At 40.8% G+C, this 23939-nt stretch overlaps 1 protein-coding gene across 8 annotated transcripts in view; it reads right to left on the reverse strand.

Moving 5' to 3' along the window:
- The window catches only part of EPB41L5 (erythrocyte membrane protein band 4.1 like 5), a 61407-nt gene extending 38956 nt beyond the window's left edge, over positions 1–22451 (reverse strand). For 4 of the 8 annotated variants that reach the window (XR_012623770.1, XM_074828782.1, XM_074828781.1 and 1 more), the window contains exons 1-6: positions 22366–22451; positions 19881–20065; positions 9301–9405; positions 3871–3913; positions 2661–2739; positions 125–169 (exon numbers count right to left, since the gene is read on the reverse strand). Coding sequence is in view for 7 of the 8 variants with exons in the window: in XM_074828782.1 (XP_074684883.1) it covers positions 125–169; positions 2661–2739; positions 3871–3913; positions 9301–9405; positions 19881–20065; positions 22366–22402 (494 nt within the window). In the remaining variant the exon portion in view is untranslated. Of the gene's footprint in view, positions 1–124; positions 170–2660; positions 2740–3870; positions 3914–9300; positions 9406–19880; positions 20066–20258; positions 20699–21049; positions 21104–21243; positions 21337–22365 lie in introns of those variants that run through there. The other 4 variants (XM_074828786.1, XM_074828783.1, XM_074828784.1 and 1 more) reach the window with 4 other exon arrangements.
- Positions 22452–23939: the final 1488 nt, after the last annotated feature.

Genomic DNA, 23939 nt, shown 5'->3' on the forward strand with positions numbered 1-23939 from the left:
TTTAGAGATAAAAATAACATTACATTACTTAGCCAAACTTATTAATTATGCAAATATAAGTTTAATAAATCCTATGCTAAACACACTATAATTGTTTAAAAAGCTGTTTATTGGAAATACTTACTTTCCACTAAGAATATCCAGTTTCAGCTGCAGAACAAATAAATACCTGTAGGATTAAATAAGAAATAAAAGTCATTGATTATTCTAATGTGTCCTCAAGCCAACAGGAGGAAGTTAGAGCCTGACAAATAAAATGGTTTTCTACACTTTACATGGGTTTTCAAGACTGAAGAAACTGCATTGTGATCTTTCAAGGCTTTATCAGCTGTTGTTTCATGCTTTGCACACATTTCAAATGAAGTAAACCCAAAACTAGAAGTTCTCAAGCTGAACTACAGTGTTGCATGGAAAAAGAAATAGGATACTTAAGCAAGTCTCATTTTTTCTCTTCTGATCCTACTTGGGTAAAGAACAACTTGTATCTTCCACGTTTTCTTCATTATTCATAAACATATCCATCTTATAAGAGAATGAATAAAGGCTCTCAAAAATAAGTGTTCCTAATATGGATTGCTTAGTTAAAATCTAGCCCAGAAAGCTGACTGCAAAGTGACAAAAAGAATAAACAGTAAGCGGCAGCTTTTTCAACTTGTTTACTCTTCAGAGACAGCTTTCCTTCACTGCCTTGCTTATTCAGTGCTCTTCTTGCTTAGAAATTGGACAAATACTGAATACAAAGCTCCTATCCCTTTAGGGTGCAACACCAATCCTTTCGATCCAATACAAAGAGTAGCCCTCTTGCTTTAACAAGTAGTCTAATCAACTAAAACGTTAGTATCTGCAACAGTATCCAGCTTGAATTCTACTACAGATGAACAGAAGCCTTACGCACAAAGCTCAAGACAATGTTTCTGTTTCAACACGTGCCTATATCTTCTCGTACTCACATATATGGGCACGAAACAGATGCAGGCATTTCTCCTACAGGTCCCTTGGAAAGCCACAAATATTTTGCCAAACTATTTATTATCTGAATCCTTCTGACCACTGGCCCCTACATGGGGAATAAATCTGTTTGGTACTGACCCTAGATATCAAAAGAATGAGCACAGGCCTCCAGTGTATAGTGGGTGTGACCAGTCCAGACTTACCAGCCACAAACCTTGCAAATAATTCACGCATACTTCCCATGCTTAGGCTGTGTTACATGACCCCTGACTGGTGGCATCTGACAGGAAGCTGGCAGAAAATGTGAGCAAGCTGCACCACCGGAAGCTGAAAAGTGGTTCTAGCTGGCTGTCCTGCTGCACAAAGAAAAGGTGGAACCCTTGGAAAGCCCCTGCTAGTGACACCTATGACCCATAGTAGAGCTTGCCTTCCCACTGCTTCTTTAAGGCATAAAATTGTCTCGAGACAGAAGAAAGACCTGCTGCTCTCCTCTTCTGAGGGATTAGCTAAGCAGACAGACAGGGTTTAAAAGCCCTCAGGTTTCAGGTCTGTCCTGCTAAAACCTGTATAGCAAGGTCTGACAGGCAGAACTTAGTCAGGATGGATGAAAATGTTTCATAGTGGTAGATACAGATGTAAGTCTGAATTTTGTCTATGGTTACTATTTTTAAAGACAGTTAAATGTTTATTCAGGATCATGAATGGGTAGGTAAAACATTCTTCCCAGATCTGCAGGAAAGCATTGAAGAAGAGCAGTTACAACATTATGTTACCACATGTAAATATGAAGCTGCACAGGGTACATATGGCTGTAAAGGGTAATGCTACTATAATCTTCCTGGTAGCACTCCTAGGGATTTGGCTAAAGTGCAGATCGAAGATCCACACAGACATAAACCTGAACAACAAACAAATGCACTTCACGCTTTTACAAATGGCTGAGGGTATGAAGCGTCTACAGCTATGAAGGAAACATAACAACTTTGTTTTCTCTCCAAAACGGATCATCAGCAGTGGTGACAATGCAAAGAAACATTGCCTTTTACAACAGATTTACACTACTGACAGATGGCAGGTTGTGTTCTCTTTCAAAGCACCCCAAGTATGTCTCAGTCCAACATGAAATGCAGCATTATGAATGGATCTGTGAAGTGCTTTAATCAAATGAAACTGCTGCTCACCTGATACTAAAATCCTACACATATAGTAAACTCACATCTCAACGTGTTACTAAACCACTGATCCCTTCCCATAAACTCTGCAAAGACCACAGAAGTAATGAAACATTATCTGAACTTATTTTTACCAAAGAGAAGCTCTAACTTGCAATTCAATGCTTTTCTGCCTAAAAAGACAGTATGACTACATACAGTTGAAACTAAATGCAGCTTAAGATGACTGAAGAGGAATGATGTCTATTCTCTTCAGTAAAAACCTCTGTCCATTGTGTATAAGCTACTCAGATCAGTTGCCAGAATTGGCTAATGAAAAATGGTGCATCAAGTAATATAGTAAATATATAAATCTCTTTACATGAGAGCTTGTTTATTTTATGAGAGCTACTCTAGAAACATTTGCAAAAAGTCAAGTAAGCAAGCCACTCTACTAAGGAATTCGCCAAGACATCATACAACTGTTCAAATAACTACCACAAAAACACTTTCCTAGCCTTATTTGGGTACCTCTCTCTCACACAAAATCCCTCTTACCTTGTTAGCTCTTCACGTAGATTGTTGGGCTCTGATGAGTAAAACTTTACACGAAAATGCAGACAATACGGTGGGCCAACTGCAAAGTAGAATTCATTCAGGACAGTGGTAACAGTTACGGATGAGATATCTTAATTTTATTACCCAGAATAACATCACAAAACTTGACTGAAATTGGCTCTGTCCTACCACAAGGTCTTAAGGCAGCAACTGCTTTGTGACAGAAATGCATGAAAAACATCAGGGTGAAAGGACACTTAAATATACGCACAAAATAGTTTTATATGTTACAACTCAATCCAACAGTCATATCACATTAAGTTGATTTGTCCTGCCAAGAGCAGACAAATCTAGGTTAATCCCTACATTTAAGGACTCTATCCATCACCAAGAAAGCTGTGCATCTTAGCTCTGCAGTTGACCAAACCCCCAGGCACTCTTGTTGGTCTCTGTAACGCCATCCCAGGGCTCTGGGAAATACCCACTGCTGACAACTCAGGCTCTTTTATTCCACAAAAGTTTAGACATGTTTTAGGGGGATTTTAACAGACCCTTCTGTGGAAGAATCATCTTTTCTGGAAACCAAAGAGTTAATCCAGCAAAAGGATGGATTAACAGGTCTTTAAAAATGTGCAGCGCTCTGCTGATTCTTGCATCTGACAGGAGGAATTTTCTCTCCCTCGGTGCTTCCAAAACCTCTGTTGTATTAACACAGCACCACAAATCCCTGAAGACTTCCCACAGCGGAGAGCAAGGAAGCTGCTAAACAAAGATCGGCTGATATCACAGCTTATGCACCACTGAAAACCAGACCACAGTAAACTCTTGTGCAGCAGGTAAGGACTTGGTGCACCGAACACAGATTTGGGCATTCAGGACTGCCCCAAGGGATGGAGGCTCCAAGACCAGTTTTCCTATAGTCAGGGTAATGATCTATAACACTAAACATCTTCAGCTGCTTTGACTCCATTTAGACTATAATTAATGAGCATTTAACATGTTTAATTAAGGACATTAGACTAAAGTAATATGAGCTACAGAGGGAAGAGGTCATTAAACAAATCAGCAGCACCATGCTGGTTTTTTGACACCAGGTCTTGTCACCCCTCACAGGACACTGTGTCCTGTTCCCCCCTGCCCCCATTTCAACTCTCTGTGCCTCCTGTATGTTCAACATGAGATCCCAAGAGAAAACAGAAAGGACACTTACTTTTAACTTGCTTTTTAATGCTTTTTGTGTTGTCCAACCAATGCTGAAAAATAAATTACTTTCGTTGAATTATCAATAATCTCATAGAAAGAACAAAAAAGGAAAAAAAACCCTATTCATTAGTGAAAACCATCTTGGAATAACAAGTAGTTCGTTAAAACAATCTAATTCAAGTCTTTCACAATTCACAGCTCTCTCAGTGCTCATGGAAGATCCTTTCTCTCAAAGTTTATAATGCAAAATGTCAGTTTTGAACAACAAAAACATCCTGTAGTCCCTTACTTAAAGCCACTCTTCAAGAAAGCACTATCTACTTTTAAAAAAGTGTACTGACAAACCACTTAAATTACTAAAATTTTCATCCTGTCCAAACAAACACTTAATTCACACATTAGTAGGTCAGCCAGTGACGATGTGCCAGAGAGGCATAAATCATAGCTGGGGACTCTGGCACTCAGTTGTTTGTGATGTCCACTTGGGGTGGAAGGGGAGAGGCAGACTAGATGCTGGCTTTCAGGCATTTTCTTTAGGTGACTCAAGCATAGTAACAGCAAAGCTGTCTATGTCCGAACACAAGGGTCAGCTCTACTTAACTCTTCAAAACCTATTCACACCTGACATTTTAGCAATTGTCACTGCCTCACCTACCAGTGCTAATTATAAGCTATATACTAGACGTGAAGCCAAAATAAAGGCTTTGCTTATACTGCATACAATAGCATGTGAAAATCAAGCTATAGATGGCAGGTTGCAAGAAACATCTACACGTATATGCTATGCTCCTTAAAATAACTGCATATGCTCCCACTGCTGATGAGTTTATACTAGAAAATAAAGATAAAGCTAGAAAGCTAACATACAGCTAGCAGTAGAGACCTACTTCCAAGTGCTGTGCATAGTGAACAGCTCCCTCCTCCAAAGGAGGTGACGCAGTTAAAGTAAACACAGCACCCTGTTCCACATAATTGCATTGACTCAACAGCCAGAGCAAACTACCTAGCACGCCACGTTCTGCATGGTTCACAATGCCCAGGTAACACCACCTCATCTGATCAACCCCAAATGTCACCTCGCAACTAATACAGATGAATTATATACTTAGCAACACTCCTTTCGTTAAAACTATGTGCTATGAAGTTCACAGTGGGCCCCATGTAGGACAGAAAAGCAACAGGGGTATGAGAAAGAACCGGTATTTTCAGGTTGCAATGCCAAGTGCAAACACATTCCTGTCTTCAGAGCAACCCTGCCTTCTGCAGAGAGTGTATAAAGCCAGCCTGTAATACAGCCAGGATATGCAGTGATTGATATATCAGCTGCAGATCAGAACAACTGAACCATCTACTGCTGCTGTGCACGCAGCTGAAAATGCTCTCATTACCTATTAAAGTAGCCACAGAAAGCTATCTGAAATGATTCTAATAAATTTTTAAAATAAAGCAGGAATCTTAAGGAAAAATGAAGCAAGTATTTATGTCAACTTAGGTTACACTACCAACAAAATGGAGTTGAGCAATTTTTCTTTGTTTCTTTAAGAAAATTACATAATCTCTCTTCCTATTCCATAAATTCACTTGCTGTAGGAGACAATTTACTTACTCCTTCCTTCACCATAAAAATATACAAACTACCCACTTGAAGGCTTGCAGGTGATTTAGATACAGAAATGGCAAAGGGAACCATTTCTAGACTCCAGGACTGGCTGTGCATGCCTGTTTCATCTCCCTCCTGTTTTCTCTCATCTCCTCCACATTCCATGGGAAGGCAACTAAGAGGCCCACGACAGGCACTGATAGGGTTTTACTCTGCTCATCTCTTACCACCACTGCCTGCAAGAGCTCGGTCTGAACCGTAAGGGGGTGTGTGTAAGAAGGGAAACAGAATTGCTTTTAAATGGAGGGGGAAAAAAAAAACCCACAACCCAAAACAAAACAAAAAACCTCAAACGAGCACATGCATGGACACACACACAGACGTTGGGAAACTTTAGATTTATTCCATGTGATTAAAATGGAATTCAAGTGGACCTGGCAAAAAGTTTACATTTTGATGAGAGTTTGCTCAGCACAGTCTACTGCTGAAATGCAGAGATAAAGTTTGCTAAACAAAACCCAATATGAACACAACAGACTGTATAGAGTACTGCAAGTCCTTACTAAAACAGTTTGTTGCTTCACAAATTTAAAAAAAACCCCAACCCAAAATAAAACACAAAAACAACACCCAAAACCCAGCCGCATTTCAAGAAGGTAGGGTAAACGAGGCTTTTTCTAGCAAGACTGTAAGGCTAAAACTGGTTCCATACTTTATGGAATTAATGGGTGCGTATTTAGTGCAATGCTATACAAATAATTTTCAGCATTAAGCACTACATCAGATAAAACTGCCAGAGTAATAAACCAATGTGTTGTACAATTCCATTAGAAAGAGCAAGTATTGATGCTTGCAACCTGTATGTTAGAATTAGAAATTTGCCACCTGTTAAACGTTCAGTGCCTCCTTACTAGAAACATCTCTCCAGCATTGCTGGAAGAAAACCAAATAGTCCAACAAGTTAACAGCAATCTTCATCTTTTGTGTTACTGGACATGCTGCACAGTTTGTTGTCATTCTCAATTGAAGTTACTCAAATTAACAATAGCCTGCTCCCTTGGCTGCCAGACCAAGTCTGATGTATGGTGGACAATCTTGCAAAGAACTCCTTTTGCCATCTCCTGCCTCTTACCTGGGGGAGAGAGGCGAGGAATCTATTCCTAACCATCAAACTAGCAACGAACACCAAAATTACATGAAAATGACAATTCTTTCACTTAACTAATTGTTTCAAAAACTTCTTTAAAGAAGCTAGTATTCGAATCCTAAAATCTAAAATGTCAGGAAGAGTCTGGGTTCCACTCACTCCCCAGTACATCATAAACTCAAACATCTAACTATTAATCACTTCAGCAGCTCAAAAGAAGAAAAAAAAGCTATCCTTCATTTGTTCAAAATGAATTTATTGAAAACTCATTTGTAGTTAAAACAGGGGAAGCCTCAATTTTTTATTTAACTACATACTGCTAGTTTGCCAGAGTTTTTGTATCATCAGGTGTAACTAGCTAGTAAGGAAATATACTTAGATTTAAATTGGGTAGCAGAAAGATTATCACCCTCAGAGGCAGCAGACAATTCTGTCCACAGTAAGGGACTGGATTCTTACACTGTTTATTTAACAACTCTCCTGAATAATCTTTGACAAGTCACTTGATTAGTCTCTGCCTTTGTTTCCAGCTGCAGATTGGGTTTCTGCTAGAATGTGCCAGCTCCTCTTTACAAGAATAGGTGCCATCACAACAGTTTTTCATTTCTTAAAGCAATTATCTCTGGCTGTTGTGTTCTGCTCCTCTGGCAAAATGCAATCTTTTCTGCTTCCTTACACAGAGTGTATCATTAAAGTCCAGTTTAAACAGATTGTTATCTCTACTCTGCCTCTTCTCAGTCACACATAGTTAAGAAAATGAAGCAAACTAAGTTTGAAATCGCTTGTACCTGGTAGATTGTGCACTATCAAATACTCAATCAGGTGCTGTCTGGACTGGAAGTAACAATTTGCTGGACAAAAGCAAGCCATGAGCTATTGCTGAGGCAGAAAAGATTAACTCTTATTTCCCCGTTTCAAGATGAAATTACAATACTTGATAACAGAACACTAAGAGAAAAGAAGTTTACCACACAGATAGTTTCACCAGTTATAATTAACCCACTGTGAAGTCTTATGAGAGCCTAGAGGCACAAGGGAATACTTTAGAAGCCACATGGCAGAAATTGGGTTAGGATAACTAAAATGTACAGGTTATTTTTTTCCTGAAGCAAAATGATAAATGCAAGGGACAGTCATTCACTATCAATACCCAACTTCCCAACTTTAACAGAGCTAACATGATTTTTATAAATATAAAATGGTATGCAATGGACTGTTTTCTAATTTCTGCTGGTAGGAGGTACGCATGGTTCTGAATGACATCCCTCCGTTAGTGTAATGGTCTTTTTCTTCTTACTGTAAAATGTCTGTTCTGCAAGAGGTTTAAGACCACTTTCATTACTGGGAACTGCAGCCCAGCAGCAGCTAATCCTTCTAGTCATGAAATTTGCTTCAGATGCTGAACACAAATTATTTTCTCAGATGTTCTCTACAATTACAAGCTAAGCATAAAACTGGATTGCAAGAGTTTTGCAAAGTAGCCGTTAGGCTGTAAGTGTGCTGTGGAGTGGATAACACTGTGTGCAAAGTTGTCAGGTTCTGTCAAAGATTCAAGCTTGGGGAGTTTTTTGCCATTGTGCAAAGCTGTAGCAATTATGATGTCACTTTCAAATTGCTCTGGACATAGACCTTCACAGAAGTAAAGGAATATATGTCACTGCCTCCATTTTGTATGCTGACCTCAAACAATGCGGGTATACAGCTCAGCAGCAACTGTCTGTGCATCCACCCTGCCTTCCCAATCATGAAATAATTCTGAAGTGAACTCGAAACACAAAAACAATTAGGTCGTACATTAACAAATAAGATTGACATACACAATATTAAAACTCAGATCTCTTTCTACCTGGGGGTGTTGGAATAAGTAAATATAGGTTTAAGTTACAGGGACGCAGGACAAAGACAAAAATCCACTCCTTGTCTAACACCTCACTTAACTTGCAGCTATCCTTGTGGGCAGGGTTAAGTACTTGGCCATAGGAAGCATCATAAAACTGCACAGCCCGCAAGTGAAAGAATTGTGGTTGCTTGTGACAAAGAATGCCTTGCTTTTGTTTTCAAAAGCAGACACATTTTTACAAACACACAACAAACTTCACAAACAACAGCTTGCAAGAACCCTCTACTCAAACTGTCTGGTACATATAAACACACCTATATCCTCACAAAAATTTCTAGTTGCAGGTCTGAGTCACAACCAATTTGAGCAAATCAAAGATATTGCCAAGATTATTTCCCAAACAGACATTAACAAGATGACTTTTGTTGACAAGAAAGTTGATTGTATTGGCAAAGAAAAGCTTTCTACACTCTGTAGAACAACTAAGGGCCAAGCACACACTCTAGTTTTGCCCCTTCCTCTCTGCATCAGCAGCATCAAGAATTGCTACAAGATGTGCCAGGCTCTAGGGTCCTACTGGGTCAGCCTGCCTAACAACAACAGAAGGTATGACAGGAACAAGTGAAAGACAAGAAAGGAAGAGACAACAGCATTGTAATATGTTAAGAGTGCTCGAGGTGGAATTAAACTTACGGTCACTTAAACTAACACCCCACAGAGCTTCTGCAGAAAACTTAAAAAAGGCAGCTTTCTTATAGCATTTTTGTCAATATTAAGATATAGCTTTTAGATTGTTGCTTAAAAGAAAGAAAAAAAAGAGAAAAGAAGAAAAAATAAGCATGCTACTCACCGCCACTTGTGCTGAATCCATGAACCTTAATCCAAAGTAGTCGCTTTCTATAAGATCCAGATGATACATGATCTGTTCAAACAGGAGCTGGCCCTTGGCTTTTTTCTGAAAATATAACAGGATTTAGTACTTAGCAGGTAGATTTATTGTAGAATTTATATTCTTCTAAGCATACTTTATGTTGTAAATTTCAAAAGTAAGAAAATCCCAAAAATAAGTGTCTGAAAATATAACATGGAAATTAATTTTTTCTCTCATTTTTTTGATGGTTGTTTTTCTGAAAGGCAAATGTGCACCCCACAAGAAGCACATATAACATCCTTAAAGGACATGGAAAACGTCAACATTGACTTGCACAAGACTGAGTGCTAAAACATAATTTTATCATCGTCCCTTTTAGGCTTTCTCACCAAAGTTCAATAGAACTGGAACTATAGCTAGTACAATGACTAATGCACTGGAAAATTTTTAGAGCAAAGTACAGCAAATTGCTTAAGAATTTACTACTGTTTGATATCTAGGCAATTCACCGGTTTTGAAGCAGGTAGCAAGGCTTACTGAATTAGGATAGAGCATTCCATTAGCAAGTGCTTTTAACAACTGCCAGGAAACAGTCTGGGGCAAGCAACCTTAATGAATAGTACTTAGATAACACGTTTACAAAAGTAAGTTCATAAAATGCACTTGTAGGTGCAAAAAGCCACTGCATATATTCATACATAATTTATGAAAAAACTTAGCTCTGGTCCCAAGTAAACATCATTTTTACAGAGATGATCTAAAAAATTAAACAGTTGTTTTTAAAGTGAAGGTACATGAATAGCACTGGGCAGTTTCTACACAACATACATTTTTCATGCTATAAACTTTTCTTTCACTGTATTACTATGAAAGAGTTCAACAGTAATACATGAGATGCCTAAAAGTAAAAATACATTAATAAATCAGTAGATCTGAGTACAAGTCAGTGTTAAAAAAAATACCTCTAAATACAAAGAAATACAGAAAGGATTCATGCTTACTCTGCAAGTAATTTAAGGATTTCTCTATTTCCATAATGCTATCACATATTGCAATCTTTTATCTTAATATTTATACATTCATAACTTAAGAAGTGGGCTAACTTTCTAAGCATATTTTATAGTAAGCTACTAATTAGCAGATTTAGTCTACCCCTCAAAATTTCCTGGCCAACCTGAATTCTTATTCTCAGAAATAATCCGGTTTAATCACCAAGTCATATCCATGTAAGAAATGCAGCGTACATAATTTTTACCACCTTCCTCTCCCCTGATCTTCAAATATTTTATATTCAACTCTGCAATCATAATCATTGGTTTACTCTATGCTTTAGTTAAATCCAACATGACATTTCGCAGTCCAAAGTAAAATCTCAAAGAAGTCTGTAAACTGAACTTGCCTAGAGTTATTTATTTCCAAGTACTGGGGGAGGTAGGGGGAATGGAAGGCAATTATACCAGCAGGCAACTTCACATCCACACAGCATCTACAAGAGTGTATAATGAAAATGCTGAGATGTAGACCTCAGACTCACTCAGGGCAAGTTTTTTCTGTTGACTTCACAAAAAAGTACTTGAGCAATAGCAGATTCATTAAACACCAGCAAGACTCTCATAAGAGAAGCCTTAAGGCAAATCACCTACATAAAAACCACACATATCTTCTACTATTTGAGTCTGTAGGCCTTTCTTGAAATAGCAAGGTATTGAACTGTTGATATTTTCTCTCAGCACGGGATACCTTATGTTTAAACAATAAGATATAACAAGTGAATTCAATTCAGCATTTGCAACAGCTAAACTAGAAAAATGTTCTATTTTGCATGAAGCTTTCTGCACCTAGAAGAAAATCTCCTCTTATTGGGCAGAACATTTTAGATCCTTCCCATTTCCTCAGTAAATGACATCTTAAAACTTTAATTAACCAGTTATCTTAGTCAAATTCCCTCCCGGGGACAGGCAACGGAGCACTTTAACTCAAGCCTGGAATTACTACACGTACTATCTCAGACTACCAACAACCAAAACTTATTATTGTTCAAAATTCTGCAGCATCAAATTCGTTTCAGAGCATGTTTGCCTTTTCAGTAATCTCAGCAAAGAACTCAAAGATCAAGTGGACCCAGAATGACTAATGCAGGAGAAAGTCCCCGAAGAATAGCACTGGAGTGGCTGTGGAAAGATTTGCAGGGCTACTGGTTGTTTTCTGATTTAAATGACCAAGGCTGTCAACATGGAATTAATTATGCAGTACTTTGCACATGACTTAAGCCATCAGTGGCTGTATCTGGTGCGAGTCAGCAAAAGTTTCACACGTGCTTTAATGTTAAATTCAAATTCTTTTTTAAAACCTTACTAAAGTCCTTTCTCCTCATATTTAAACAAATGGCCAAAAATTGCATTGCTTTGTAACAGGTCAATTTTTATGAACAAAAATAATTTTTTTTTTTTCGATAAAACTGTGTTCTCAAGTGTTTTCAAAAGACATAGCACAGATACACATCTGCTACATTTGCTAGTGAGAAGCTACCTGTAACTCTGGCGTGGCAACATTCAATTTAAATGACATTTTTATCCCACTGCTACCCGACGCACTTTTTTTTTTTTTTTCCTTTCTCCTTTCTTTTTTCCTTGAAGCAGAGCTCAGGTTACTCTCAAAGGACAAATATTTTCAAGCTGTTTAATGGTTACAGATGAACTATTAACGACTCCACTCAGAAGCAGTCCAGCCAGTGGCTGGTCCTCCCTTCAGGGCACAAATTAAACTCCTCATGGGTTTGTAAATCTGTAAAACCTGACTACTTCATTTACACAGTTTGCTATACTCTGTAGGAAGCAACAGCAAACACCTCACAGCAGGAGAATCAACAACTGAACCGGGAAACTTAAATAAAATATATCGTTTATTTAGGGCGGGTCATCTAGTGGTTTTGCTACACTCTGGAATGAGATAAAAGCATCTTTTGGTTGCTTTGGTATGAATCGTGCCCCCCATCCTCTGAATGGAAGAGATGCTCTTACCTGTGTCCTAATGACACCTCATGCTGTTCTTAATAACTGCAATTGCCGTCAGAGTAGGTGGTAGAAAGGCTGGACTTAACCCCAGCAGCTCAGCAGCAAGGCTGGGTAAAGCCAAGTGGCGTTCACCTCGGCAGGCTGGTCTGTCTTCATCGCCGGATAAGGTGATATGGAGACACTCACCTTGGCTCAGGCATCTCAGCCACTGCCTAAAACTAGAGAGGCAGTATTTATACCCTTTTCTCATGGCCTTGGATGTAAAGGTTTTTTCACGGACATGCATTCAAGAGCATAAGCCAGCAACCCCGTGCTCCACACCTCGCCTGTCTGATCTTCAGCACTAGCAGCAGCAGCCAGTACAGACCAGCACTGGTGAAACACCACCAGCTCACAACAGGATGAGACCCTTGTGCTGGGCAGCCACCAGCTGAATGGCTCACTTTTAAAGGTTTTTATCAGGTATTTAACCACAGTGAGGTACTTCAAACTTCCAAAACTTGAAAAAAAAAAAAAAATCAAAAGTAAAAAACCTCCCTAAAGAATTTACTAACTAAAATGCTTATCAGAAGAGGGTTTTTCTCCTCTTTATTTCTTTTCTTTGTGAAGGAGGTCCCTATATAAGATGACCTCTGAACAAAGAGATGAATAGGCTTTACCTTCATGGGACTTACGATCGCTTGTGTCTTTGCAGCTGTACTTTTCTGTCAGAAGATTTCTTCAAATGATTAGTTCATATTGCTTATTAACAATAACTAACACTAGCCATTGCCTGCGGTAGCTACTGAAGGGCAAAAAAACTCCCTTCCTGGGTTTTGTCAACTCAGTAAGAGGGTTGCCATTCATATTCATACCAGTTTCCTCAGAAAGTCCCCATTTACCCCCGAAGAAGCTAGGGATCCCTATTCAGGATTTACCTCTACAGTTGTTGGATGTCACCTATGCACATCTGCAGACCATGGCAGTGTGGGAGCAGCAGGGGAACCTGTCCATTTTTTATTGAGTTAAACCCCCTTCTCCCAAATGACGCATTTTGAAAAAATATGCCATGAGAAAGCTCCAACAGTGAGCTTTAAAGGAAAAAGATTTCATCTCAGTATCATGAAAATAGTATCTATAGTTAACACCATTAAGGCTTGCTGGAGAATTGGAGAGTTAAAACCCCTTATCTTTACAAAGGCAGTGTTAGAAGTACACATTATTTCTATCACCCTGATCTTCTTATGGCTTTAAGTACTGACCTACAAATGGAACTGCTCCTCTCCTCAAACTCGAAGCATCAATCTTTCAAATAACTTTCTCCAACTCCCCAGTCAATTTTCTCCTTCATCTAAAGATGCCACTGGCAGCAAAACACCATTTCTGTTTCTCTGTTTTATCCCCAGCCTTTGACAAAGTGCACTATATATTCTTGTACCGAGTGAAAAGCCCTGCAGGCTGGAAGGCTGCAGAGAATAATTTCTACCTGCAGAGACAGAGCTTATCAATTCTTCTATTTACACTATCTCTCCCAAATATAGGAAGATAAACATTTGGGACTAAACATTTTGTTCTGTTATTCTCTGGAGAAAGAGAAAGGCGTCTCCCAAAAATCTTTATAAAGAATTGATTTCAATACCTGTCATAACTGTACATTTATTAGAATACTACATAGAGGCATTTTAATGTACTGTGCTCAGGTTATTTACCCTATACATAAAAAGACAAAGATTCAAAACATTCATACTTGTCAGTTCATTTTGCCCGAAGTCTCTTAGTTTTCCATTCCCTGAAAGTTTGTATCTTCTAGTTACACATTTGATTTAATTAATTTCTGAATCTATTTCCTAATGTCCTTTCTGATACAGAATATATCCAAATTGCTTGTCCAGCATTAAGGTTTAGAGATTAAATACCTGCCCTCCAGTACATTCTCAAACACTTAAGTTTCATTTGGTGTTCCACCTGCAGGTTTCTTAGCAGCAGTCTGGTTAAGAGTATGTAAGTCTCAGTCCTTGACCGAGCTCTTTACAGAGGCAGATCAGCAGGAAAGCAGGGTTTCAGACAAAATTTGCTGTTATACTGCGCGTTAGGAATGCTAAACCTGCGGGCAGCTAAACCAGCCCGCAAGCACCATCCCCAGAAACACTGCGGGCCAAATAAATTACTCTGATAGCAGGCACAGCTCACTTCCAGCTGCTCCCTTCCTCCCTTTCCACTCGTGCCAGGGCATGGTGCATGGCAGCAAGCCTGAAATGCTCACCTGCCTTTAACCCAGAAGGACTGGGCTCCCAGCACAGCTCGGTACATGCAGTCTGGGATTCTGCTGCTGCTCAGAAGTGCTGAAACCACTCAGCATGTCCTATATATGTCTTACACTCAATCTCGATATGCATTTAAATCTGGCACCCCAGGAAGCACTGGATCAACCTGCACTGTGGCTTGGGCCCCCTTACACTACATAGACAGCACCTCTGCTTTGTAACACTCAGCTCAGGCTTGATTTTCCTAGTTTCGGTTCCCTGAAGGTCTTTCAGTAGTTTAAGCAAAGAGTCAAAAGCATTTCAATAATTTAAGACAAAGACCACAAGGGAAAAAAGTTTTAATCCAAAGCCTCAGAGTCTTAACACACACAAGCAAATGTTTATTTACTCATTACTTTTGTCAGCTGAGATTTATTCAAATTTATTAAAAGCCAGCCTTGAACACTAAGATTACTCATTTTATTCAAAGACTCATTTTCCAATACTTTTAACATTACTAGATTTTTTTTTTTAAATCAGCATCTGTGCCACAGGCAGCATTCTGTATTTCATATTTACAGCTACAAATATTCAGCAAGTAACCACAAATATTCTACAAGCTTTAAACAAACCCAGAATGGATTACTGAATAAAAACAACTATCACAATACATCCCCGATCTTGTAGTCAGATCAACACAGATCATCTCCCTCCACACAAAAAGCCATCAGCACTTGTTAACAGTTTGCTGGCAATGTTTTTGGTATTCCAGATAGATTTCTCGATTTTATATAAAATAATCACTACAAATACAGTCCTTTTTATCTAATTTTGTAAGGGTTACTCCAAAACCATAAACAGTTTAGCTAATTCCTACTATTCCACAGAGCTCTGGGACTGGTTTATATAAGACCTTGTTTTAATGATACTTCAGCACAATAAGGACAAAACCATCTTATTTTGCAATCTCCATATTAAATTTCATGCATGCATAAGGAATATTCTAAGATGAAAAATTACTCAGAGAGCATCCATTCTCCTAATTTGTGTCTTTCACCTTGTACCACCAGGAAGCTTTTGCCTAAAGCTTAGATTGCACGTACAGAAACTGGAATACAATTAATGCTCTATTATCCATGAGAAGATTATGCAAATTGTGGGTTAAGCAGGGTCAGGTTTTTTTACCAAAACACCTCTGGCTTCCACAAAGTACAGTGCTGCTTCTGTAAGACCCCATACTTACTATCTGTTGCTACTGTAAGGTTGACCTTGTTCCCCCACAGAAAGCTATCCACAAATTTTAAAAAAGGTGCATAATTCCAAGTGTATCCCTGTAATTTAATTTACCTTATTTACCTTACCATTTTTCCCCTTTATCTAGGTTATCTTTTCCTTCTCCCAGTTATTACTATGAATAGCGTAGAATTTACTGCCTCTACCACAAATACTCAATTTTTAGATCTTTTCACAGAATCACCTAGGTTGGAAAAGACCCTGAAGATCATCTAGTCCAACCATTAAAAATAAAAAACCATTTAAAAATCCTCTGGAGCCCTCCAGTACTCAAAACAGCACTTTATTTGAAATTCTTGACAAACATTTTTGTTCACAAGTATTTCACAAGCTGTTGGTGACTCCAATTAAAAACAGCTTTCAAGGAAAAACACTGCTATGATGCCCTCCCCCTCCCCAACTGGTCTTTCCCACAAACCGTGACCACCAGAAGAGCCAGTATTCCAGCTGCTGAGGGGTTCCCTGGGAGCCCAGATTGGTATGACTGAGCTGACGGCATCTTCAGGTACTAAACCAGAGCTGTTCATGGCTTTTGAGCTGTTGGGAATTCCAGAGGTGCACTGGGGGAAGATTGAGTTTAGTTTCGCATGGGAACAGGATTAAAAGTAAGATAGGGGTTGTCAGCAAAACAGAGTTCTTGTCCTCTCACTGCTCATACCACTAAGCAAACATTCCACCCACAGATCTTAAACAATTAGAAGAAAAATCACAACCCAACTTTCGTCCAAATTGAACTCGAGGTAAATTAACAGCATGTATGAACAACACCAACAACAGCACAGTTAACAGACACCATATGTTTTATAAAACCTTTTCAGAGATTAAAAAAAAAAAATAAGCTTCTTAGAGTTTCACTAAGCACATGATAATTCTGTCAAAATCACTGAATGCATTTGGACAAACATAAAACTTCAAACAAGTGGTAATAGATGAAGAAAACTACCAGGTCAAAACACAACTTTAGAATCTGAGATGAAGGTGGGGGGGGAAAAAACCTCACACCTTTCTATCTGCCCCAAAAGAACACTGATAATTTGCACGAAGTTCATGCCTCCCATTTTGAACATACCAAAGTGACAGTAAATAGCGTACATAACACTGATATTTGTCTTTGACACGGCTACGAACTAAGTAGATTCTTAAAAAGAATGCAGTCTCTGTACTGCCTAGGACTGTAGCTTTGATGAACAGCTCAAATCAGGCAATTTTGTAATTAAAAACAACAGAAGAAATAGAAAAACAGATTAAGTGGCTTGACAGACACCATAGATAAGATCAGTGGACAAAAAGCAGAGTTACTGCTCAAATCCTGGCTTGGTGTTTAATAAATTAAATCTCAACTGCATCATTTACAACACGTCCCTTCTGTCTCATTGTCAATATTCATAAAAACATCATTTGCTGCTTAAAAAGACTCCAAAACATGTTTGGCTTAAGTGATAATGTTCCCTGCGGTTGGGATTTTTTTTTTCTTTTCTTTTTTTTTTTTTAAATTTAAACAGAAATCCAGCAATTATATGAACAATCATAACTCCAGAATACTCTATACTCTACTTTCAGTAGCAAATTCACTGTAAGGGTATAGCTCAACAAGCGTTTTAAGCAAGCATAAGCCTGATAACTGCCTCTAAATGATTCTTTACCACATTTGTGGAGGCACATGGAGAAGCAGATTGGAGAATCGCTCCAGCTGGAAACTAACATAACAAAATTATACCGATTATTTTCAGCCACAGCATTTTTTTGACTTAGCTTACTGTCTGGCTGCCAAAAAACTGTTTCTTCTGCCAAGGGGTATGCGAAAACAAGGACAAATGCAATAATGAAAGCAACATCTTTTCTTCCTGTGGCAGCAACAACTTATGCCACTGTAAAGTATTTATGTAGCCATGGATTAAAAATGCTATTGTAGTCATGGCATTCATTCCTGCCAAGGAAATTCTTTCTCTGGCCATGAACTAACCTGTTTGCTAAGTGATTCAGTCTTAAGAAACACTTTCTGGTTTGAGGTTCTTTTTTTTTAATAAAACAATTTTACAGAAGTTAGGTAGACAACGGGACTGTGCATCACTGAACTGGCAAACCCGAGGGCACCTCTTTGAGATAACAAGAGTCCATATTAAACCAAATCTACTTCTAAACTAACAGAACCAGTCTTGGAAAAGGCCTTAGCTCAAAGAGGATGATATTTCTCAAGGAAAGCTTTTGTGAAAGAAAAAAAAAAAAATCTCTCTATATACACACATATAGCTTTAATTTAGCTGTAGATTTTACAAAGCAGTGTTGTTTTGCCAGGATTTTGCACCCTCAACTTCATCCCGCCTCCCCCCTCCTTTTTTTTCCTCTTTCAGAGTCAACCCCGAAATATGAACAATGCTAAGTGCAGACACAAGAACAAACACACTAAGGACTTTGAAATGAAACATTTAATTTACTTTTAATTTATTGTATTTTAATCACCAAAGGAACTGGCACATGTCAACCACTGACGATGCACTGTAATTACTGCATCTAGCTATGTAGATTTAGCATATTTATTTACTGTTGCTCATAACCTAGATGTCCATAGACAAAGCTTTATATTGGCTTATAAAGAAAAAAAAGCAAGAGTGAAAAAAGTTTCTTGTAGAAATAAATAGTTACTTACTGCACCCTGATCTAAGTTTTATAGTCCAGATGGCAGGTCACGACACCTCTTCAGGTTGAATTTATGCTCCTCAAAGCCTTAGAAATGTTGTTAGAGGAGCCAGGAATTTGCCCACAGAGCCAACTCCAGCTCCAAAGATTGCCCTTTAACTGCTCTGGTTATGTGGAGACACCAATTTAAACATGAGTACTTTTTAAGTGCAACTCTTGCTATAAAGTGTTTGTGGGCATTCCTGGCCTCAAATCAAACATCCTAGGCACTAAGCAGCACTGGGTATGTTCATTACATTGTTTCAGACATGTACAAATTAGTTTTACTGCCCTCTATAAACGCCTATCTATATAGTCATTTCACAAATAAAGATGCCAAGCTATTTCTTTAACTCTAGATTACTTGGGACTCTGGATATCTCCAGTTATTTCCGCTCACTGTGCCAGCAACACCCCTCAATACCTTAACAAACTGAGCCTTCCTCAGGCTAACTTCATAAAACACTCTAGAACTGTTTGAAATAGAAAGAGAGAAAAGAAAAGCTGTTTCAAGAGTGGCTGCTCCACACGCTCTTTCTAAGCAGCAGCTCCAACATCAGCGCAACTGTTATTACAGCCAAATCCTACGGAACTTACTTAGGCCTCGCAGACCCACAGCTTCCTAACATAGCAATGTGAGCTCAAAACAAGTCACTAACAACTATAACACGTGGTAATGGAAAAAACAGAGCATATCACTTCTGTTGCCACTGTTCATCCTGTTGGCCCAAACCAGGTATGTAATTAAGCAGAGCAGAACAGACACGTGTATATTAAGGGAGCTTTAGAAATGTAAAACAGCGGCTAACACCTCACTCCCAATAAAGCACTATGCTGTGAGACAATCCCTGCTGTATAATCTGCCCTAAGGAGGGGAAGGAAGTAGAGTTCTTCTCTTCCCCTACCCTCTCAAGTTAGGGTTAAAAACTGCATCCATCCCTGACATAAAATCAAAACAAACAAAACCCACACAGAAATTACTGCTAGTACTTCTACTCTTCAACAGTTACACCAAGAGGTTTACCTTCCTTCTCAAGGTACATACACAGCTCACTAAAAAGAAAATCCAATTCATCTGAAACATTACCCTCTCTTAAGTTAAGCCTTAGCACAACAATTACATTAACACACTAGAAAGCGTTCAACATATAGGGCATAATGACACCTAACAAAACACTCTCTAGTTTCAGTGAATAACAAAGTTAACTGTTCTTTCAGTAACTTTTTAGGACCAGCAACTTACTGGATGTCAAGTCACAGAGCTGCTTACTATGACAAACAGACATGCCTCTACCTAACTCTCGTAAACAGCAAAGAAGACAATCAGATTGACACAAGCTTGCATCACTCGTACCGGTAAATCCACGCTGACATCTGTTCCGTCCAGCAGCGCTACTCGGCAAGTAATGATGGATTTTGCATCCCCAGCTGCAGGGATATGAGTTGCAGCTCTTTGGGCCTCTCTTAGCCGTTCCTTCTCTGCATGCTTACGCATAGACCGCCGTCCGAGGGTTCGACGGAAAAAGCTCAGCATCTTTGCTATGAAATGCAAGACAGATAAAGAGCGTGATAGTTTTTCACAGAAAAAAAGAAAAATAACAGCCTGAACTTAAGAGTTCTTAGAAAATGCGTGACTTTGATAAAGAACTGTTGGAGATTCAAACTGCTGTTTCACTTCTTTGAATTTAAATACCCACACCCTTTGGCTACTTTGAAAAAACTCAGCTCAAACCTCTGATGGTAGTTGGGGTGATTGTTGAGACAATCTGAAAGTATGTTCGGGAAAAATCCAGCGATCACGCAGATCTCATACAATTAACTGCAACGCTTCATTAATACAAACGCTACCGCGCTCTTCGGCAAGATGGTGATGTTCTCTCAAAGCTAGAAAACAACTAAGAACTGCACCAGCTATTTCCTCGGCTGGCGTACCCGTCCCTCTCTCATCGAAAAAAAGTTACGAACAGCCCTTCCCGCCCCAGAACTTCGCTTCCAGGCCGGGACTCAGGTGCGAGCCTCCCAAGCAAAGGCTTCGCGCAGGCAGGCGAACGCCTTTCGGGCACGGCGGGTCCCGCCCCGCTGCGGCCGGGGCTGGGCCGAGGCTCCGCACCGGGCGCAGGGCGGGCGGCCTCCCAGCCCCTCGCCGGCACCGGGTTGGCGCCTCCCGCCGCCCGGGTCGCCGCCCGGCGCTTGCCGATGAGTCAGCCCTGAGCCGCAACAACCGGCCGGGCTCCCCGGACCGCAACCCAGCCTCACCGGGGCAGCCCCGGCAAGGCGCGGCCCCCGCCCCGCTCGCAGCCCCCTCCCCAGGCCACGCCGGCCGGGTGCCCCCGCCCTTACGCAACGCCCCGAGACCGCCGTCCGCCACCACCCCGGCCCGCCACCCCGCTCCCGCCCCGCCTCCCCGACGGCATCGCCTCGGGGGTCGCGCCGCGCCCTCCCTTCGCCGCCGGCGGCGCGGCCGCTCGGGCCCCTCGGCGGGGCAGCTGGCGGCGGTGACAGCGGGGTCCCCGCGCCGCTCACCTGGCGGGCGGCCCCGCGGCCCGGGCGGCGGGAGCACGGCCCCTCGGCGGCTCCTCCAGGCCCTGGGGGGGGGCGGGGGGGCGGTGAGGGCGCCCCCGGGAGGGGGCGGGCCGCCGAAGATGGCGGAGCGGTGTGGGAGGCCCTTAAACAGGCATCGACTCGCCGTCTGTTTCCTCTTGTCCGCGCTTACGCACCTGGCGGCTTCCGCTGCTGCCCCGCGTAGGGATGGACACGGAGGAGGGCGGCGGGGAAGGAAAGCGGCGGGCGGAGGCTGAAGGCAGCGCCTCTTCCTCCCGCCGCGCTGTGGCGGCATCGCCCCTTTAAAGGGGCGGATCCCCTGGGGAAGGGGCGCCCCCGCCCCGGGCCAGGTGGTTTCGCCCAGCGGAGGGACGCGGCGGGGGGCGGCCCGGCCCAGGCGCTGCCCGGGGAGGGGGCGGCGGGCGGCGCGGTCACCGCCGGGCTGGCGCCAGGGGCGGTGTGGGACCGGCCCGAGGGGACAGCGGCCGCGGGGTGAGTCGGGGGCGGCCGGGAAACCCTCGAACGAAGCGACTCGTCGTTATGAGCCCTCGGGATGGCTTTCAAATTATTTCGCGAAATTTCTGGAATTTTTGGTAACACGCAGTGGAAGTTTCCCGCCGCGGTTCAGCCAGAACTGTCACAAGTCCGCGGCGGGCCAGCAGTAACGAGAAGCCTCAGGCAAACGCGCTCTTAAACCATTTAGTATAGAAGAAAATCGTCTCTTTCAGCACTGCCTGAAAGGGTAACTGTAGCGATATATCAAATACAGCAGAGCCAGCTACAAACTAACACTGCTGTAAACATTTCAGTATTTATACACTGAAATGAGATTACGTGACAAAATGCAAGTTTGTATTCCAATGTCCTTTGAAAATACAAATACAGTTTGTCCCAGTGATCTATATTTTTATCATTTTTCTTGCTTGTTACTCCAGTCTAAGGGGAAAAGCTGCAGCAATTACAAAGGACTGCACTGTACTGTATTTTTTTGAGTACATAAATACTTGTGTAAAGCTAGTATTTGAGATGTCCAAATAGAAAACCTCGGGAAAGGCAATATATAAAGGGTAGACAATACAAACTCTGCTTGCAAAATATAGTGCCAAACAGTGACACTGCTCTGGGTAAATGAGCTCCAGACTCCTCCAAAATCCCAGGATAAGTGGGAATCCAGCCCACTGCCTGTAACAGTCTGGGAAAGCAGAGACTTTGGCTTGTTATTGGGAGCACTTTTGCTAATGATAACACGTTTTCTACACTCAGCTATGAAACCCGGGCTGAGATAACGGGTCACTCACCTGCCACGCAGAGGAACTGGCATAATGAAACACACATTAGTACACTGCTATGGCAGAATCAGCTCCAGTGCCCCAATACACACGGGGTTATCTTGGATGTCATTTGCTGAAATAGAGGGGAAAAAAAAAAAAAAGCTGCCAGGTAACTGCCCAGTATTTGTTGATGAAGCAACAGGCTGATTTTAATGTTAAATGTCAGTTATTTTAGTACCCCTGTGTTGACAATAGAGCAATCCTCCTGCCAGAAGCAGAAGGAGCAAGGCAAGCTTAGGGGAAAGGTGAGATTGAGGTTTGTGCCTGGTTATTTACTGCAGAACATAAATCACAAAATGTGGGAATTTAGATACCTTTTATCAGAAGAGCAGGGACTATGCTTGCTCCCGGTAGTCTGTCACAAAATACATGTGGGAGCTTGCAATAAAGTTCCCAAAGGAAACATACAAAATCTTACTGAAGGGGAAAAAAGAATTATCTTGGCCGTTTTCAGGTATCTGATGAATTCTCAGTGCAGATCAATTAACTGATCATTTGCATAACAAGGATGCTCAATTTTTAGCAGAGATCTGTCACATATATGATAGTCTCCCTGCCATTAAGTCTACACCAATTCACATTTTCCTATTAGACAAAACATTCTGGAGAATTACCTGATTCTTAGAGGTTGTCCCTAAATTTTCTGCCCATCTCCAACTATTTCCTCATATTGAGCTTCTTTCCACTCTGTCACTCACATACCCTGTTGCTGCCAAAAACTCCATTATTCCCAGCTTCCTTTCTGTCGCTTCAGTGACACAAACATTTTTGCATGTTTTTGCTCTTCCTCGTTCACACCAGCCTCTTGCTAATCATATAATTACAGTCTACTCGTTCCTCACTATTTTGCTACTCAGCTACAGTCCAACTATATGCACATGCAACTGTGGTATCTGTGACTTGTCTTCAAGTCTTGTGTCCAGTCTTCCCATTCCAGTTTAAACAAATCTCTTCCTACTTAATACCTCTTCTTACTTCTGTTTTTCTTCTTGAATGCTTTCTCAGTAGTTTTATCTTTTTGTATTTCACATCCAAACACCTTGTCCTCACTTTAAAGTCCTATGTTAATTAAAGTCAAGAACATATGGGTCTTTCCCTTTTCTTGCTTATCCCTCCTCATATTTTTGTCTTGCCTCTTAAATCCTTTCATCATCTTTTTGTACTTTTGCTTTGAACATCTTCTCGCTTTTTGGCAGCAAATATTTCATTACAAGCTTCCATTTGGAATTTTTGTTCTTCATATCAGTGTTCCTCATGCCCTCAGTTTTGTGATCTTACTGTAATCTCTATTGAACATTGTTTCCAAATCACTCACTGTATAAAAGATAGAGCTATTCTTCCATCATACATATTTTCAGGTAAAAAACTGGCTGATACTGTCAGGCTGCTTCTGTAGCCAAGTAATTTCATTCCTGATAATTCAGCATCCTCTTCTAGTGCTCAATCCATAGGGCTGTATTTATGGCATACAATGTCAAAAAAGGAAAACACAAGATGAACATCAGAACAGTCTGGCATCAAAAGTGTGTAAAAGTAGCATA

The sequence above is a fragment of the Strix aluco genome, chromosome 6, assembly GCF_031877795.1.
Source record: "Strix aluco isolate bStrAlu1 chromosome 6, bStrAlu1.hap1, whole genome shotgun sequence".
NCBI lineage: Eukaryota > Metazoa > Chordata > Aves > Strigiformes > Strigidae > Strix > Strix aluco.